The sequence below is a fragment of the Poecilia mexicana genome, unplaced genomic scaffold, assembly GCF_051168715.1.
Source record: "Poecilia mexicana isolate PSO_F unplaced genomic scaffold, ASM5116871v1 scaffold_5, whole genome shotgun sequence".
NCBI lineage: Eukaryota > Metazoa > Chordata > Actinopteri > Cyprinodontiformes > Poeciliidae > Poecilia > Poecilia mexicana.
In genome coordinates this window covers 4,921,385-4,939,916 of record NW_028263374.1, presented here as the reverse complement: position 1 = coordinate 4,939,916, position 18,532 = coordinate 4,921,385, and the positions used below count along the sequence as shown (strand labels likewise).

Genomic DNA, 18,532 nt, shown 5'->3' with positions numbered 1-18,532 from the left:
CCAACTTTTGTTTTTTGTTAAAAAAAATACTGTTTGACACTGTGGGGTTTATGTCTGTAGAGTCAGAAACACAAAGCTGCTACCAATAGCCCAGAGATTTCAGTTTTTGCTGTCTGATTATAAAACAGCAGGATCCTCTAGCCATCCTCTATAGTTTTTAGGTCTTAAATTTGATTCAAGGTGACATTAAAAAGTCTTGAAATTAACTTGTTGAAACCTGTAGATTTTTTGGGTGCATCCAACGCATTTAAATAAGTGACACAAGCCCAAATTAAAACTTTGTCAGAGCAACATTCTAGTAGACAGCTGATGGGTCAGGACTCAAAACCATCATTCACTTTGACAAAACCTTCTGTTCCATGGAAAGAAAAGCAACTCCTTTTCTTTCCTTCAGTCATCCAGTCTGACTGAAGTCTGCATAAAATTTATTCTACAACACGTTTTGGATTTTATTTGTGATAAAGTGGAAAGAAAACATGCAACTTACTTTCCTTTCTCCTTCACAATTATACATCCCTTTATTTTAGCCTATCACAAGTAAAAAAAAAAAAGTCAAATTTAATAGGTTCAGGTTTATGGCTGTATAAAAATGTATAAAGTTGTTCAAGGGGGAGTAGTCAGGTTGATCTGGAAAACATCACATATAGAGTGTCAGGTGTCAGAGTCCCTGGGGGAGCAAAAATGACTTAACATTAGTTATCAAAACAATCCTGAAAAAATGTTTGCTGTGAAGTTCAAAAGGTCACATCCAGGGTCGGATTTACAAGGACAAGGCCCCCTGGGCTGGAGCCAGTTTTGGTGCCTCATCTACTTGAGAAAAAATCTCCTATTATTTCAAATTATAATACAAGGTAGTCCTATACATGACTTGATACATGTTGTTCTTAAAGAATGACAATAGCTTCTCAATTTTCAAATACTTGAGTATTGTTTATTTTCATAAAATTCCCAACATTTTAATGCAATTTAATTGATATGGTCCAATACATTTTGTATAAAGTACAATGAAAAACATGTATTCACTGAAAAAAAAGAGAGGAAAAAAAAAAAGTCTTGGGCCACCCTCCAAAAAAATTGGGGCCCTGGGCTACCGCGTCTTTAAGACCTTTCTTCGGGGAATTTGAAGGTTTTTTCCCCCCCAGAAGTCAGAAAACAACAAACAGCTGAAGACAGATGTGTTAATTTCTACACAGCAAGAATGTGCTGATATTTGCTTACTTGCTAAGTGTGTGAAAATCAGAATGAGAAAGAAAGAAGTAGAAAATCCCTGGACTGGAACGCTGACACAGCGTGACTCAAGAATACCCTGGTTATTTCAATAAAACGCTTTCATTACTCAGCACTTTCAGCTTGATACAATAATATTACCTCTTATTACCAAAGTGTCTGATCTTTGGATACTAGCAGGGCAAATAAAAATGGACACGTTACTGAAAATAAAAACATGGCATTCAATGCGTGTCAGTAAGACAGACGCCCAGTTGTTCCTCAACGGGCAAAAATTGGCAGAAGTATCAAACCAGGTGTAAGTGTTGCACTTTAGTTGAGTGTTTGTCACTTCTGCGGAAAAGGTGGGTGTGGGGCAGAGAGTATTTGCATAGCGACTTTGTACAATTACACTTTCAAAGTGCATCAGTGGCCTCACAAAGGCACCACTATGTCTGCGTGGAGGAGGACAATACCTGCACACAGGAGGCAACACTTTGGTCAGGCCACAGAGCTGCTGCAGATTCAAATGACCTAAAACAAAACCACTTGCCAGTCAAGCTTATAAAGTCAAACATTTTATTCTTCTCTCTGCAGCTTTGGTGCGGTTAGATCATGTATGCAAATACATAACAGAGAGCAGTGAACATTAAAACTCCTGTGTAACTTCACATTATCTAACCCAAAGCAGACACCAGCAGTAAATCAGACGCTTGTTTTGTATTTACAAAAGGAGCAAATCTGTTATCAGTGTGTTTACATGTGCAGCAACCTCCGTTGAGTGATTTTTATCTGGCGTTGCACGCCAAAATATGACAACAAATGCAATAAAAAAAAAAATACAGTGGAAAAAATAATAAAAACAAATCATCATTTATGTACTAATCCTACGCTAGACGAAGGAGAAAGCGCGCACTGTAGCTTCTGCAGGGTCACACCAGAGTGGGCACCATGCCAGAGTTGAGGTGGTGCGCGTAGGGCAGGCCGGCGGAGGGGTGCAGCGGGGTCGGGGTGGGAAGGAGGTGCGGAGTGTGGCTGTAGGTCAGCAGAGTCCCAGGGCTGAGGGAAAAGGGCCCACCGTTGTCGTCCAGGGGAGGGGGCTGGACCACGTCTGAGTACGGCTCCAACATGGCGGCCTTCTTGCTCTTCTTGTTCTTGTTGGAGACTTTCCGGTTCCGGGTCTGGATGCCTTCCTTCTTCATGGTGAGCGGTCGGTTGACCTGGGGAGTAGACGAGAGGAGTTATGGCACAAATGTCCCCCACCAGGATTCTGCGTTGGGTTGGAAATGTTGCTTTGACATCATGTGGGGCCTCAACAGAGCCGGCTCGAGTCTTTCTGGGGCCCTAAGAAGATTTTTATTTGGAGGCCCCTCGTACCAACATCTCAACACCAGATGCTTCATCATTCCTACGCTACACTATGTGTGTGACCTATCTTTAGCGTCATTTGTAATTAACTTACGTCATGCTAGTGTTATTAAAGTTATTGCCTTAATTAACTGATTTAATTTGAATTTTGAAATGGAGAGTGATATTAAAGTGTGGCAGTAAGGTTGGACAATATTGCTGAAAAACGTATCACAATATTAGCATTTCATATGAGCCGATATTGATATTTATTGATTAGGTTTTTGTTTTAAATATCTGAAATACGTGACTTTTCCTTTTATCCACACTTTAGCAGAAATTTTTATTTTAAAAATTGCTGCTGCACAAGTTACTCAACAGGTTGTTGCTAGGTAACCAAGGAGAGAGCCACTCATAGCTGGTTGAGTGGCTCAACTAGCTATGGCTCTCATAGCTGGCTTAGCTAGCCTTGAGAGATTGAGTGGCTACAGCCTTTCCTCTGCCTACATCCCCCAGAATGCTATGCGGTTCTGGATCTGAATTCAGTAAAATTATTGAATTCTATCAGACGTATGATCTACTGATATTGATCATGTCCATTGCAATTATTAATTTATTGCAAAGGCTTATGCGACATATCAACAATTTACAGTAACAGTGAATTTACAGTAAACAATTCAACAAGCTTTTTATCTTGTTTTGTTGTGTGTTTTGCACTGCAAAAACACAAAGTCTTACCAAGTATAGTTTCTAGTGCAAATATCTTAGTATACTTAAGAAAGGACAAAACTAGCTTACAAGTAACATTTCAGGAGCTTGCTTAAGTCAATAATTCCTTAATATTCATGAAAAAAAATATGAGTTCCTTTGGCAGATTATTTCACTTATAACGAGACAATTTTCCATGTGATAATTAAAATACTCTGCAAATAAAATAAGTAATTTTTCATCCATATTAAGGAACAAGCTTCTACACCTTAGAGAAAAGTTACTTGTCAGTTAGTTTTGCCTGATCTCAAGTCTACTAATTTATTTTCACTCAAAACACTAAACAAAAATACTTGGTAAGATTTAGGTTTTTTTGCAGTGTGTGCAATTTATCACAACAAAATTGAAAGAAATAATCTTCACAATATCTTCTTATATAAAAATAAACAGTTGCCATTAAAAAATAATAAAACTGATGTAATGGCCCAAAGCAGCAGCATAACTCGCTTCTGCCTTGGGCCGGCTCTGGGCCTCACATTGTGCAGTTTGAAGTAGAGTCCGCAGGCGTTGCACACAGGCTCCCCGCTGGCGTTGCGCCTCCACAGCGTCGTCGTGCTGGTGAGACAGTTGGCGCACACGGTACCCGCGCGCTTGCTCACGATCTGAAACACCCGCGAGAAAAAAACAACACGACAATTAAGGTTTGCGCAGCAGCAGGCGTGCTTAGCATCTCCGAGAAAGAGCGAGTCCCACCAGTCTCTTCTTGGGCCGGATCAGAGGTCGGTTCTGGCCGTTCATCTTGTGGTACAGTCCGCAGGCGTTGCACAGGTAGTGTCCGGTACCGTCCCGGCGCCACAAGGGCGTCGCGGTGGCTCCGCAATTTACACACTCTCGGGCCTCTGTTAAAAAGGAACAAAATGTGTGTGTAAAAAAAAAATGCGTTGATAGAAACTTAATTGCAAGTTTTGGCAACTTCCAGCCAAGACAAGTTGCCTTCCTGCAGCTGCTTTGATGAGTCTTCGTGAAATGGAAACGACTTCCAACATTTCTGTTCATTGAGTTTTCCTGAAACCTCTTTTTGTCTATCAGTATAAATCGGTTTGCTATACTGTAATTAGCATTGTGTAGAAAATCCTGCACGAGGCGGCTAACGGGGCAAAGGTTACAGCCTGGAGACTAAAACCTCCATCCTGCTGTTCCTACAGCTTCGGTATTTTTATTGACAGCCCGAAGAAAGTGTCAGAGTGATTTGAGTTTATTAAGGCTCCTATCTCTCATTCACACTTCCCCATCAACTTGATGCAATCACCTTGGCGTCAGTAAGTAAATAGCTTCTTCTTTTTATTATTACCAAATGGTAAGTTTACTATCCTAACTAGGATCGAGTTAGAAAATATTTAAGTGAATTTGAATCCTTCTGTATGACTGAATTGGATAGGTATATGTTTTTTTTGTAACTGAATATGAATTAGATCTGTTTGTCTTTTAAAATTCTTTTAGATGACATTTGTTAGAAATTTGCACCACACAAATAAACTGAATTAAATTGTTGCTGTGCAATGTCAAGTCAGCTGACTGTAAGGAGGTGTTTGTTGTGCTACTGACAAAAAAAAAGACAAGGCTGTTTACAAAATATCTCCAGTTGCAAACCTTCCCCCCTGATTTATATATATGTGTTTACATTTGTGTATTAAAATCATATTAAAAATAATGAATTAACATTGTTTTAACAGAAATAACTATTTTCTTCAAAAATCTAAAATAATTGTTGTCTTTCATTGAGTTTAACATTCTGTTTCAAATTTTGGTATAAATATGAAGCTGTGATATTTTTACTCAAGGAAGTTTTTATACCAATCCAACAGTGGTGTTCCTAAGAGGTGGCCAAGAGGGGGGCAGCAACCCGGAGAAAATTGACAACCGCTAAGCAGGTATTAAACATACTTCAATAAACTCACTATTCCGTGCTAAACTTTTTCATTGTATTGGTTTGATGCAATATTTTACCTTTAAATGTCGCATTTTCATTAAGTGAAAGGGAGAAATCATCAAAATTAACAGAAACTTAGGCTTACAAACAAATATACATATGTAGTCAGTTTTTTGTGCCGAGTCTCACCTGGAGTGGTCGGCCTTAGCTTGTTGCGGAGCTTCGGGGAGTAGGACGGGCTGATCCAGGCTCCGGCGCTGGAGTATAGGGCTGGCGAGCTGTAGTCCTGCGGCCCGCTCATGTACGAGCTGTAGGGGTGCGAGTGGGACGAGGGGGTGTACATGCTCCCGGCGGCGGGGGTCAGGTTGAGGAAGTTGCTGCTGGCTCCCGAGCTGCCCAGGGGGCTGAGACGCTCCGCTTTGAGGGCCTCCTGGAGCCGGGGGCTCTCCCTGCCCTCCCTTCCAGGGGAAGGGTACGCATCCCTGGAGGTGGTGAAGGAGGAGGCCATCCCGGGGGAGTAGAGGGAGGTCGGGGTGTGCGAGTGCAGCGGCGTCTTGGTGAGTGGGCTGCCGCTCCAGGTGGAGGCCGCGGGGCTGTAGGGCGAGCTCAGAGGGTGGCTTGGGGGCCCGTCCAGGAGCTGGAGGTTACTGAGGAGGCCTGGGGAGGTGTACACCTGCCGGACTTTAGACCACACAGAGAAAGAAACAGCAATGAAATCATCAAGTCTGGGTTTCAGATCAGCGGCCTGTTAAAAGAGTTCATGTGAGAGCAAATTGTGAATTAGATTTTACTGAAAAAGAATGGAGCTCCAGCTTAAAAAAAAATTGTTCATTTGTTACAATTAATCAAATTAAGTTTGTCAAACTTACTTTATTTACATTTAACATGACAACATAATAAACTTACTTAAGTTGATTACTTGTAACAAATGAACTAAATTTCTTTTGAGTTGAATCTCCTGTTTTGTTTTTTCAGATGGATTGGTATTTTAGGATGAGGATTTCATTTACAAATTTACATCTCAAAGGAAAAATATTAACCCAAAATGTTTTTTTTCTTTCATCAGCCATATTTTTTTATATCATGGTAAATAGGAGAGAAAACACAAAGGGACTGTTTACTTGAACACTCATTTACTTGGCTTAACACAGCGAGACTTTTAAAGGAACTTCTTATTTTTTTGTTGCTAGGAATAGATTAAAATATTTTAATAACCCAAAAAATAAGAATGTCAGGCTCGAAAGATTTAGTAAACTGAACATATTTCTTTGGCAACACTTTATTTGACTGACATTAAACTGTCATGAACATGACATGAAGTCTTGATGAATGTGAATGAATGTCGTTATGAGTAATTCGGTAAACAGTGACACGTTTAGTGCAACTTTGCATTAAAAGTGTTGCTACTTACTGAATAATAATATTATTCAGTAAATGTCATTATTATACACTGAATAATAATTAATCTTATAATTCAGTGAATTATATTAATCTACTGAAAGAATGTTTAGTATTAATTTACTAAATTAAATTATTTAATCCAGTAAATTAAACATTAATTTGCTGAATTAAATCCTATTCAGTAAATATTAATATACTGAATTCAATTAATGTTAAACGATATAAATTAAGTTAATATTAACTTCAGTAGATTAACTATCAAACAATGCAGGAATGCAACCTGTATTGTTCAATGCAAAAACCATTTTGTTTTTGTGTTGAACAAAAAAGTTTAAAGCAACTTCTTTGCATTAAAAAGTTGCCATTTTTAAAGTGTCATTCTTTACCAAATGACACTTGACCTCTGACATGAACATCCATGAAGACTCCAGGTTTATGTCTTATTCACGTCCCTCCCGATAAATGTTAGCATTTCCTTAATGTAGACAAACGTCTGAGACGTTTTCTTCACTTTATGTAATTTATTGCTGAATAAGTAAAAAGCACCTATACCAAAATTATTTTTTGTATTTGCCCGTGGGGCAAACTGTTTGGACACCCCCTGGTTCAGAGGATGGAGAGGGATCGCTGGTGCTCACCGGAGCTGTGTCTGTAGCTGGACGCCGCTCGGCTGTGGCTCGGGTTGGGGAAGAACAAGGACAGCCCGGCGTAATCGGCGTCTGGGGCTGAGAAGAAGGCCTCTCCTTCTTCCCCGGTGGTCAACAGGCCCGGGTCGGAGGGGAAGCCGGCGAGGGGGTCGGAGCTGAGCAGGGTGGGAGATGCCCAGTGGGACTGGTCTGACGAATCCTCCATGATCACTTTCACCCTGAAATAAAAGCACAGATCCATCACTTGTCCCAACACGCCGCTCTGCCAGCGCAGGCGACTCTGATCGAGGCAGATAAGGCGTCATCACCGGGCCCCGACGTTCGCTAACACAACAAACAAGTGCAACTTGAAGTTATCAGGGACGAGATCTCTCGACAGCAGGCTTTTTCAAACTTCCTTTTCTAGGATCCTCATTTGACTGTGGCTGAAAGTAACAACTAAAAATAACCGGCACTTTAAAAGTAGTGATGCAGCCAGTGACCGAACGGTTACTAGGTGGCCTTAAAACATAATAGGTGTGCCGGTTGGAGGTAGGCTGAAGAAATGCCCGAGGGGATGAAAAACGAAAAACACAGAAAAAAAAGGTTCTGTTTCTTTCTTCTTCTTTTCATAAACAGAACACCTTAGAGAATGACAGAAAATCTTCCCAAAAACATTTATCTTCAAGAATATAAAAAAGTGGTTAAAGTAAGAAATATCACAGTCGTGGGAAAAGTCAAGTGTCAATCTCGCTTAGGATCTTTACAGGAAAGAGAAGAGGGAAGAGAAGTGGCTGATAGCGAGAGATAAAGTCTGAGAAAATCTGATACGGCCCTGTTATTATAATCCTGACTGTGTCCATCTGCGATGATAAAGTCAGAAACATGCAGGTCGAAAAGAAAAATCTGATCTGATTAATAGAAATCTGAAAGCAAAAGTGTGAAGACATCTCCAGGTCGAAAGCAGGAAGAAGTTTCACATGAATACATTTAAACTTCATAATTGCAAACACACAACTCATCCTAAACTGAGCATTAAGTGCTTAAAATGTTTTTTTTTTCTTTTTTTGGTTGTTTTGATCAAATTATTTGAGCTATTTTTCCTAACTTGCTTTAGAACCAATATGGAGGAAAACATTTTTTTTAAATCTATAAAGTATTTTGCTTTAATTAAATGGAAACGCCAATACTTACAGTTTCATTAAAAAGTTTCTGCCTCAAAATAAACTTTAACTGTGATGCCAAAAGTGGCCAATCAGAAACGGCCAAATTTTTTAAATATTTCTTTTAATAATAATAATAAAAGAGCAAAACAATTAACGAGAGACAACTCAAGAACATCAGTCCAACATGAGATGAAATGGTCACCTACCAGAGTGGATGCTCGCAGAATTTTTACAACCCAGTGGAAAGAGGTCCAGTTCAAGTCGACTGTCTGACTGACTGTCTCGCCGCAGGCTGATGGCTACAAGAGCAACTTCTTCAACCAGCAGCAAAGTTTAGGGCTTACGAGACAGTCCGTGGGAGGGGTTGGAGACAACTTTTTTTTTTGACAAGACACACCTCTCTGGTCCACAGAGAAAGAGCCTGCAAGATGGCAGATGTTACATATTTACAGCTATGACAGAGAGAAATAGAGAAAAAAAATCACATTTGACCATGTCATTTATTTACGAAATACAAATATCGCCGGTGGGTTTGTGGCCCTGGAAGGCCGTTTTAAATCTTAGTTCCTCTGCTCTTCCTTTATGTCCTTGCGCGCTGCTTGCGTCGCATTGATAACGGCCGTGTATCTCGGATGATTTCCACCACGAATAAAAAAAAAGCGCCAAACCACGGCTGTTATCAAGCCGCTCCAGGTGATGGACGGAAACGCAGGATGAGACGGGGTTTATTTAGGTGTGGGACTCAGACGCGTCGAGGAGCAGGCCATCTCCAGGGCCCTTCAGGGAGTACATGCGCCATGGAGAGGCCCTCCTTTTCTTCTCTTGTCCTTTTTAGTGTCTGTTGATGAAATGTGCATACGGCCCCAGATAAGAGCGAACCCACATTGAAAAAGAGCCTGAGAGGCATTTGAACAAAGCGGAGGGAAAAATGCAAAGACGCAATTTCTTTGTGGTCCGGCAAAGCTTGGAGTGGAAGCGCAGTAATGCAAATCGGGGAAAGAGCAGCAATCATACGGGAGAGATATGGTCTGGACACGGCCTGGCGGCGCACAAGCCCGACACTGTGCCTGGTCATTTGGTAGTCAAAACAGCTCCCCAAATTTCCTCTCTCTTTGTTCATTTACAGTTTTCAGGGAAATCAGGGGAGAAAAACAGTTAGGCAGAAATTAGATGAAGGCTGATCTTTTTCCCAGCCTTTTAAGAAACCACAGCGGTTATGGAGGATTGATTCCTGATAACCTGCATCAGTTAGCAGGTGCAAATCGAAACATGGGGTCCTGGCAGCTGCGGGGTGAAAAAGTGTTTAATTAGCTCAGCCATCTCTGTGAATTTTCCATTCCTGGGAACAATTGTTCAAGTAGGAAACGCTCGCCATGAAGCCAACAGAAATAAACGGAGGAGAATAGCAAAGGTCGGCGAGGTCAACCTTGGCAGACTTTTTATGAAACGGATGATCGGCAAACTGGAACTGGGCCGACTTTACCTTTTAAACAGGACGCTCAGGTGAAGTACTTGCTTTTTTTGTGGAAGCCTTGATTGGATTTAATAGAGTTGGAACCTAAATGTTTATTCATTTTACTAGCAAAGTAAAAATATCGCCAACATAAAGCGAGGCGTAACGCCAAAGTAAAAGTACAACAGCTGGTTGTACTTGTCCAAAGTCGGTCCTAGAAGGCCGGCATCCTGCATGTTTAAGTTCTCTCTCTGTTTTAACACACCTGGATCCAATGATTGCTCGTTAGAAGGCCTAACAAGAACATTGACATGCTGAAAAGGTTGTTACTACCACCAGGGAGAGAACTAAAACATGCAGGATGCCGGCCCTTGAGGACCGAATTTGGGCACCCCTGTTATAGGGGGTGCCCTTTTTACTGCTAGAAAAAGTTGGTTTTAACCATTTGCAAGGTAAATACACAGGTAATTACTCTAACGTAGAGCTATTAAGCCACAGAGAATATACAGACTAAAAGACTAGTTGATCAGGAAACCAGCATTTATGTATAGGGCCTGTTTGGATAAGAATTGCCCTGAAAAATGAGCACAAAATGGATGGCGCACAGGTTACTGATGACCCCACGGTAACATGGAAAAGAACCTGATAAAAGAGCCTGTACATATGTGATTTGGGTCAAAAATGTCACCTAATGCAAGACGGTGGCTAATTTGTCTTACATTGGGTGAGACAATGTAAAGCAATCCTGGAAAAATCATAATATCATTGGACAGTCCCTATCCTTAATCCAGGATCTGTTTCAGAGCTTTGTAAGGACAGACTTCTAGACATTGTCAAAAACTTTGAGCAGTTGTCATCAGGCAAATTACACCGCATCATCAAACGCTGAAACTGTTCCCCAGCTTTCTGCCTTTGTCTGTTTGACACTTTATCACTGTGTGGTTTCTGTTGTCTAGCTAGTTAATGATTTTTGAGCATTTATGTCACAGGTCCTGCATGTGCTGCCCACAAAGGGTCGCCAGCTGGTGTTGCTCATGAGGTTTGTATTTAGTCAACCAAACTGGAAGCCCAATTGAAGCTAATTCAAATCCATATGGCCTCGATATACACATGTTTTATGTGTAAGGAGTGCAATAAAGATTATGAAGAATAAGAACCCAAGTCTGGTACCTCCTCAAGTAAGAATAACATTAAATCCAACTTTATTCTGTTTCACTTAAAAAAGAGAAAGAAAACATCAAGAAATGCAAACTGCTGCGCTCAGTCACAAGCTAACTGTTAGCAATGCAGGCTAATAACAGACTCTGTTGCATTTCCTGTATTTAACCCTAAACAAACAAAATCAATCAAAGGTTTTACAGTACTGACTGTGTGACATAACAAAAGAGATACAACCGGCATGAGGGCTAAATAATCGTTTATTGTAGCAGCTATCGCTAGCTTAAACACGTGGTGAAATCTCAGCCTTCCTGTTTATTCATCCATCTTAGAACTTGCAGTAGAGAATATTTTAAGAGCCCAAAGTCTAAACTGAAGAACCAAAAGCAAATGCTGATAGGTATTCATATTACCACTGATGCAGGAACACAATCGTTGAGGGGTAAATAATTTATTGCAGCAGCTATGATCGCTGGTGAGAAATCTCAGACCTTCCTGTTTATTTGTCTAACTTGTAACTAGAAAATGTTGACTTTTGAGCAGAAATGGAACCTGTAGTTAAGCTACATCCTTCAACTACAACACAGTAGAACAGTTTTATTTTCCTCCTTTATTTTTATCTGAGGAAAATGAAAGAAACCAAAACAGTCTAAGTCTTTTAGACTTTTGCCTGAAAGACTTAAAAAGTTGGCACTTTTTAAACATTTCCACTTGAAAGATGTTAAACATGGGAGGATGAGAACTTTCTTAATTGCCTGCGTGCTTGCCTAATCGAGATGTTGCTTGTCCAGATTATTCAAATTATTGTCCAAAATTAGCATTTTCAGAGCTTGCAGGTAGGATGAGATGCATGCTGGGTAGGCTCGATAGGCAAAGTGTCTTCTATAGAAGTCTTCCTTATTTACCGACTCGATTTGGTCTGCTTTCCCACTAAGGACCGCTGTGTCAAGATGAAATGGGACTGAGCCGAGCTGCTTCTCTGAGCACATCGGCTTACGTGGCTGTTATGAGGAGGAGTGACGGCGCTGAAGTCTGCGCCGCAAGCGTGGACAGCTGGGCAGGGACGCGGCGGCCTGCGACGCCCTGATAAGCACTTATCAAGATGAACAGAGGAGGAGGCCGGGAATTACAAGCAGCGCAGCCGCAGGCCCACAGGACCCTGCGGCCTCGGCCTGGTCGTGCTGTGCAAGTCGGACTCACAGTGAGAGTGGCACATGTGCAGCGTGGCCCATCAGATGTCAGTGTTTCCTGCTTGCGCTCTGAAGTGACACTATAGTGTGAAGTACAGGACAGTTGGAGGGGGGAGCTGTTTGAGCCGGTCGTAACCCGGATGGCGTTGTGTGTCACCACTGGACTTTGATGGCAGCCTTCAAATTCCCAAGAAACGGGCTTCTGTGAAGGCGGTGGTCTTATCTCTTTGGTGCAGAGCTGCAGCAGCAATGCTATACCCAGGAGAGCTCCCTCTCTCTCTGTTTCTCTCTCTCTCTCTCTCTTTTTCTCTCTCTCTCTCTCTCACACACACACACACACACCCACTCACTAACACACAAAAACTGTCCTCACCATCACCAAACACTTTCAGAGATGAGTTGCCTCCTCCATGCTGATCTTGGCATGTGAGGTGACGTTTTTAGCAGCAGAGGAGCGTGAAAGTGTTGCTCTGACTAATAAAGTTAGCTTGTCACTTAGCTATCGTAACTCTTTCCACTGTTGAGTTCATGTAATCTCACCATACACAGATGTGTAAAGTGAAACTATTACCACTTGTAGCTTTTCCTACCTAAATGTTCATGTTGTTTGGAGTTAGTTTTTGTTCCTGTAAAGATCTCGTGAGCATTGTTGTTGTTGTTGTTGCACAGATGCTGATAAAATGTTTTTTTTTCCTCTTTGCTTTGGGTTATTATGGAGTTGCCTTGCTAAAGTATTTATGCCTGTTTAACTTCTTTTTTTTAATGTCACATTGTAGTCACAAACCTCTATTTCTTTGAGATTTTCTGTCATAGAGCAGCATAAAGTCAGATGGGCTCCTGTAGATGACAGTGTGAATCTCATAGACCAGTGATACTGTAGTTATTTAGAAGGCTGGGTTTTCCAAATAAGATGATTTCAGTTTTGCTTTCGTTCAGATTATTAGGCATATTTGAACATCTGTGAGGCACATCTGTAGGGGCTGAAGAGCAGTGTGGCCAGAATAGATAAATAAATTTGGATAACATCCGCAAAGCAGTGAAAGGCGGTGTTATGTTGCATAAGTGTTGTGTTAAGAGTGGAAAAGAAGTGGAACTAGAATGAATCAATGAGGAACCCTGAGGTCCAGATGGGACATTACTGAACTGTGGGTCAGTTAGCTGCCCAGAGCTTATGAGACTGCTTGAAACACTAAATCTGACTCAAACTTTTCCACAACCTCCTCCATGGTTTCCAAATTGTTTGTTGTCTAATGTTCACTAACAAACCTATGAGGCTTTCACAGAACGGCTGCATTTATTTACACAGTGATTGAATTAGCACAGACGGACTTCATTTACTATTTTGGAGGTTCTAAAGATACTGGGTTGCACTGAATTTTATTTAGGGGTATCAAAGTAAAGGCGGATGAACAGAAGTGGACATCATATATTTTCTCATCTTATTTAGATAACCATTTTCCTTCCCTGTTTACAATATATAGTACTTTGTGTTGTCACAAAATTACAAAATCACATGTTGAAATGAAGTAAATTTAACTAAAGAGCAGGACGTTATTTTAGTTACATTTACAATAGAAATATTCTAATAAATATTCTAATAAATATTATATATATATATATATATATATATATATATATATATATATATATATATATATATATATATATATATATATATATATATATATATAAATCTATTATTGCTGCAGTATTTTTAAATTAGCTGGACTCGCTAGCACCGGTTAGCTTGACCTGCTGCGTGGCGTTTCGTTGAGAAAGTTGCGACAAAGCTAAATTATTGTAAAATGTTGGTTTAGTTACGGGGATGTATTGACTATTAGTGTCAGTAAAATTAAACTAAAACATAAAACTACTGTTGTAAAGTATGAAATTCTAATTGCAGCAACTTAAAGTGGTGTCAAATACGCTAGAGAAACACACCACACCTGACAGTTAGCAGTGATGGAGACCTGCTGGCTTAACGGAAGCATCTGCTGCCCCCTGGTGGCGAGTCAAAGTGATTTACTGCCATTCCGCAGGGAGTTTCTGATGAGGTTCTCTGTTCCTGCACTGGCTTTGAAGCAGATGGAGAGTGCGCACACGGTGCATGACGTTCACAGTTCAAATATATAAAAGCATTATTGTTTTCTAACACATCGAACATGGCCCTTTTGTCAAATAAAAATAAATAAATAAATTAATAATAATAATAATAATAATAATGATAATAATAATAATAATACACATCTCTGTTTTTGTGAAAATAAATATATTTTTGATCCAGATTTTCTTTCACATCACAATTCATTTCAACATTATGGATTAAAAAAATAACTCAAAAATGAAATTCATGCACATTTGTTTGTGTTGCTAGTTACCAAATAATTAAACTGTAAACTTCTTTTGCTCAGACAGGTCATACATAAGACCAATAAAATACAAATGTAAATACTAATGTTATATTGTTCCTCAGCAGAGAGTTACTGACAAAAGAAGGAGGGTAAACTACAAAACTATTTAACTTCCCTTTGGGATTGATAAGGTCTCACTGAAATGAATTTGAACTAAAAAGGTTTTTGCTAAAGAAGCTGACAGCTTAGAGTGCTGGATCCAAGTTTACTAATTGGAAAGTTAAGTGGAAGGAAAAACTGAAATAGAAAAAGGTTCAGGTACACTTAGGGATAAATAACTGCAGCATTGTCTGAAGTGTCTTACCTGGGCTGAGGAGGGAAAGTCCGGGTCGCTGCTCAGTGGTCCAAAGTCGTCTTCTTCAGATGAAGGTAAGTTTTGCTTTTCAGAAAGCCTTCAAGGTCCCAGTTTCCAGTGATGATTTGAATTGCGGTGGCGTCTGCTGGTGCTGGTCAGCTGGGTTTTATCAAGTCCAAAGTGAGTCCAGCCATCTACCAGGAAATTAGAGAGGCGTCAGGGACTGTGCTTGATTGTCAAAAGGAAGATGAGAGGCAGAATAGTGAAAAATGCAGACAAGCTGAAGTCTATTGCATCTGACAGGGAGCAGCACATTCACATGCATGTGTTTGTCTTAAAAATACACTTTAATTAGCAACATAATTAAATTATCTGAGACCTGTAACCAGTGGGGCAAAAAGTGGGTATGCAGCGCATGCAACGCATAGGGGCGCAGCACCAGAGGGGGCGTCAAAACCCCGTGTGGAGAGGGCGGCGCGCCGATTATGTTTTCCTATACACTTCAGCGCGCCTTACGCTCCTTCACCTCGCGCACGTCACGAGGTAAATGTGGCAAGTTTTACCCTTCACGTATCGTCGTCTCGGGGTGCGGGTCGCGGGTTGGGGGAGGGGGGAGCGCTCCTTCAATCTTCCTTCGGGGGGGGGGGCGGCGCCGATTTATGTTTTCGCCTGAATAATGTATAGTTGCGCCACTGCCTGTAACCATCAAAATGAACAGAAACATATATAAAACCAACCTCTGTTTAAATCTGCATTAAAATTAGCTGCATTTTTAACCAAATTACTGCAATAAAATACATTTCCACTGATATTCAAATCTACTCAAATGCATCTGAGGGGAAAAAACCTCCACATTGTCCACCATCGCTTTCTTTGAAACCATTTGATTTAAAGGTCAAAGGTGAGCCACGAGTCAGCCACACAGGTGTTTATCAAATGATGCCTTCAAAAGCGTAGGGCACAGCATCGCCACACTATAGTCATTTAATAAACGTGAAGAAATCAACACAATAAACAATTATGGTAACTGATTAAGTAAGTTTATATTGTAATGGTTCAATGAGGACTATGTTGCTGTTCTTGGCACAGTGTAAATATCATAATTAGTATATAAAAAGCATTATTTTTATTAGTGCTAAGGCTTTTGGTTCATTTCCTAATGTACAAAATATTTTGTTTATAAAAATACGTTATCATACCATCAATATTTGAATAAAAATTCTGCATTTTCTCTCTTTTTGTTTCTGTATTATTATTATTATTATTATTATTATTATTATTATTATTATTATTATTATTATTTATTTATTTATTTATTTATTTATTTATTCATATCATCGTATCGTTCCTTAACGTGTTTCAAAGTCCGATAAGATTCTTTGGAAAATCAAATAAAAGGTTTGATCAATGTCACTTAAATTTGATAAATGACAATTAACCCATTGCGAATTTCCGAGCAGCACCCTGAAGGCGTCATCGTCCGCCGGAGCTTCAGAGCTGCAGTGAATCTGGTCGCAGCCTCCGTTCAACATGGGTGAGGAAAAGACTCCCGTGACTCTGAAGACGATCCTCATAGGAAACTCCGGGTAACCTTTGGTTGTTGTTTTCACTCTGAAATGTTCAGACTCGGTTCAGTTTAAAGCTCAAATGTTTCACTTTCACTTGCCGCGACTCTTTAAAGGAAAGGTGTAAAATCTATGTATGTAGTATGCAGATATTTAAACAGTTCCATCGACTTTTTAACCATTTTGCACGTCGCGTGACACACACAGGACGAGTTAAATGTGTCTTGTGATGAAGAAAGAGTTCAGTTTGAAGTTATTTCTAATTTATCTTGCGTGCGCGTGTCTGTGTGCGCGCGCGTGTTTACACAGGGTGGGAAAATCGTCCGTCATGAACAGATATGTGGATAACCGCTTCACCAATATGTACAGAGCCACCATAGGGACGGACTTTTTCTCCAAAGCAGTCAGGATAAATGGGAACACGGTGACCCTGCAGGTTGGTGTGTGTATCACAGTGAAATGCATCAACCTTCATGACTGGCAGTGGCTCCTCAGCCTTGTTTCCCCCCTCTCTCTGTGTGTGTGTTTAGATCTGGGACACAGCAGGAACAGAGAGGTTCCAGTCTCTGGGCACGCCTCTGTACAGAGGGAGCCAGTGCTGCATGCTGGTGTTTGACGTCACATCCTTGACCAGCTTCAGCGCCTTGGAGATGTGGAGGAAGGAGTTCCTGGTCCAGGGAGAGCCTCAGGATCCAGAAGACTTTCCCTTCATTGTCCTGGGCAACAAGACGGACCTGAGCAACCGGGAGGTCAGTCTCGTCTCGTTTCCAGATTTCCTCCGTTGTGCATCTGCTGGCAAGTTGAGTAGGGTTTTATTTAGGGATAGCACATTGAAAGGGGCTCAATATTAGAGGTGGTGTATCGATTCCAGCTTGGTGTCGAGATCAATACTTTAGCTTCAAATTCCCTCTTGAAATTTGTGTAGTGTAATTTCTCAACTCTACAGTAAACATTTTTTTGCCTTGATTTATTCTCTAAATTCTGTCCTGTTTTAGCAAAAATAATTCAAAGGAAAAAAATAAAACAATACCTAAGGGCTATAAGTTTGATGCATCAGTTACATGTGTTGCTGATACTGGAATATCTGCTCAATACCAAAACATCCAGTATCGCACATCACACTTTTCAACTTTGCTTTGAAAATACATTTAGAATTTTTGACACTTCATCACATAAAATCCTAATACAAGAAACTTTAGAGCAGGGGTCACCAACTCCAGTCCTCAAGGGCTACCATCCTGCAACTTTTAGATTCACCTCTGCTCCAAAATGTCTGAATTCCCTCACCAGCATTCATTCCTCTCTGTAATAGGCTGGAAACGAGGAGTTTATTTGATCCAGGTGTGTTTGAGCAGAGACGCATCTAAAAGTTACAGGATGGTAGGACTGGAGGACTGGAGTTGGTGACCCCTGCTTTAGAGCATTGTGAGGAGAAATGATCCCAACGTTGTACTCGTAACTTTCTGAGTACCCAGCCCAAATATGAAAGTCGTATAAGCTCTATAATCTCTACTGTATTCCAGATTGTGAAATACTTTATCTGCTGTGTAGGTGTCTCGCAGAAAGGCAATGCAGTGGTGTGAAGAAATCGGGGCGGAGTACTTTGAAGGAAGCGCCAAAGAGGACCTGGACATGGAGAAGCCGTTTTTAAGAGCCGCAGAGCTCGGCCTCCAGCAGGTAATTCAGTCCTAAAAGAAGAAGAAAAAAGCAGACCCGAGACACAATCTGTTTAACATGTTTATTTTTGATGATAAAAGATACATTACTCCCTACAGTACAAAAAACACACATTGGAAAATACAGGACATTTCCAGATAACCTGCGAACAGCCGAGAGAAACTCGCAACACCTGCGAGTGCTGATAAGAGAGCACTCGTCCCGGCGTGGGAAGGAAAGTTCGGAGACCTCGGCACTGCTGATGATGACCTATCTAACAAGGGTGCAAAAATAAGTGACCCGGCAAAGGTACTGTGGAAGGAAAGGACACAATTGTATACCACATGGAGAGAGGAACAAACTCATTAAATGTTTTTTGTAGTTTTGTTTTTTTTTCCCATTTTTTTTTTCCTTTTTTTT

At 40.6% G+C, this 18,532-nt stretch overlaps 2 protein-coding genes across 4 annotated transcripts; one reads left to right on the top strand and one right to left on the bottom strand.

Moving 5' to 3' along the window:
* Window positions 1-909: 909 nt before the first annotated feature.
* Window positions 910-15,738, bottom strand: gata1a (GATA binding protein 1a). Of its 3 annotated transcripts, none has more exons than XM_088005383.1 (8): window positions 15,629-15,738; window positions 14,901-15,085; window positions 8,591-8,805; window positions 7,231-7,457; window positions 5,381-5,872; window positions 4,015-4,160; window positions 3,798-3,923; window positions 910-2,426 (listed from the first exon to the last, which is right to left on the bottom strand). In XM_088005383.1, the coding sequence occupies exons 4-8, from the start codon at window positions 7,442-7,444 to the stop codon at window positions 2,139-2,141; spliced, it is 1,266 nt and encodes a 421-aa protein (XP_087861509.1). In that variant the 5' UTR covers window positions 7,445-7,457; window positions 8,591-8,805; window positions 14,901-15,085; window positions 15,629-15,738; the 3' UTR covers window positions 910-2,138. The 3 variants fall into 3 exon arrangements, with proteins under 3 accessions (XP_087861509.1, XP_087861508.1, XP_014825987.2); XM_088005382.1 differs by lacking the exon at window positions 15,629-15,738 and adding an exon at window positions 15,455-15,544; XM_014970501.2 differs by lacking the exons at window positions 14,901-15,085; window positions 15,629-15,738 and adding an exon at window positions 9,868-10,062.
* Window positions 15,739-16,335: 597 nt separating this feature from the next.
* On the top strand, window positions 16,336-18,497 carry LOC106905591 (ras-related protein rab7). Its single transcript, XM_014970498.2, has 5 exons — window positions 16,336-16,477; window positions 16,766-16,892; window positions 16,987-17,205; window positions 18,008-18,133; window positions 18,232-18,497. Exons 1-5 carry the CDS (start codon window positions 16,422-16,424, stop codon window positions 18,316-18,318), a joined length of 615 nt encoding a protein of 204 aa, XP_014825984.1. The 5' UTR covers window positions 16,336-16,421; the 3' UTR covers window positions 18,319-18,497.
* Window positions 18,498-18,532: the final 35 nt, after the last annotated feature.

What these genes read in the sequence shown, in the direction of transcription:
- gata1a (XM_088005383.1), bottom strand. Translation starts at nt 7,444, where the DNA reads ATGGAGGATTCGTCAGACCAGTCCCACTGGGCATCTCCCACCCTGCTC. An exon ending in GCTAAGGCCGACCACTCCAG is followed by an intron (nt 4,161 to 5,380) that starts GTGAGACTCGGC and finishes CCTTTTTAACAG; the next exon opens with AGGCCCGAGAGTGTGTAAAT. An exon ending in TCCGGCCCAAGAAGAGACTG is followed by an intron (nt 3,924 to 4,014) that starts GTGGGACTCGCT and finishes CGGGTGTTTCAG; the next exon opens with ATCGTGAGCAAGCGCGCGGG.
- LOC106905591 (XM_014970498.2), top strand. Translation starts at nt 16,422, where the DNA reads ATGGGTGAGGAAAAGACTCCCGTGACTCTGAAGACGATCCTCATAGGA. An exon ending in ATCCTCATAGGAAACTCCGG is followed by an intron (nt 16,478 to 16,765) that starts GTAACCTTTGGT and finishes GTGTTTACACAG; the next exon opens with GGTGGGAAAATCGTCCGTCA. An exon ending in CAGAGCTCGGCCTCCAGCAG is followed by an intron (nt 18,134 to 18,231) that starts GTAATTCAGTCC and finishes TACTCCCTACAG; the next exon opens with TACAAAAAACACACATTGGA.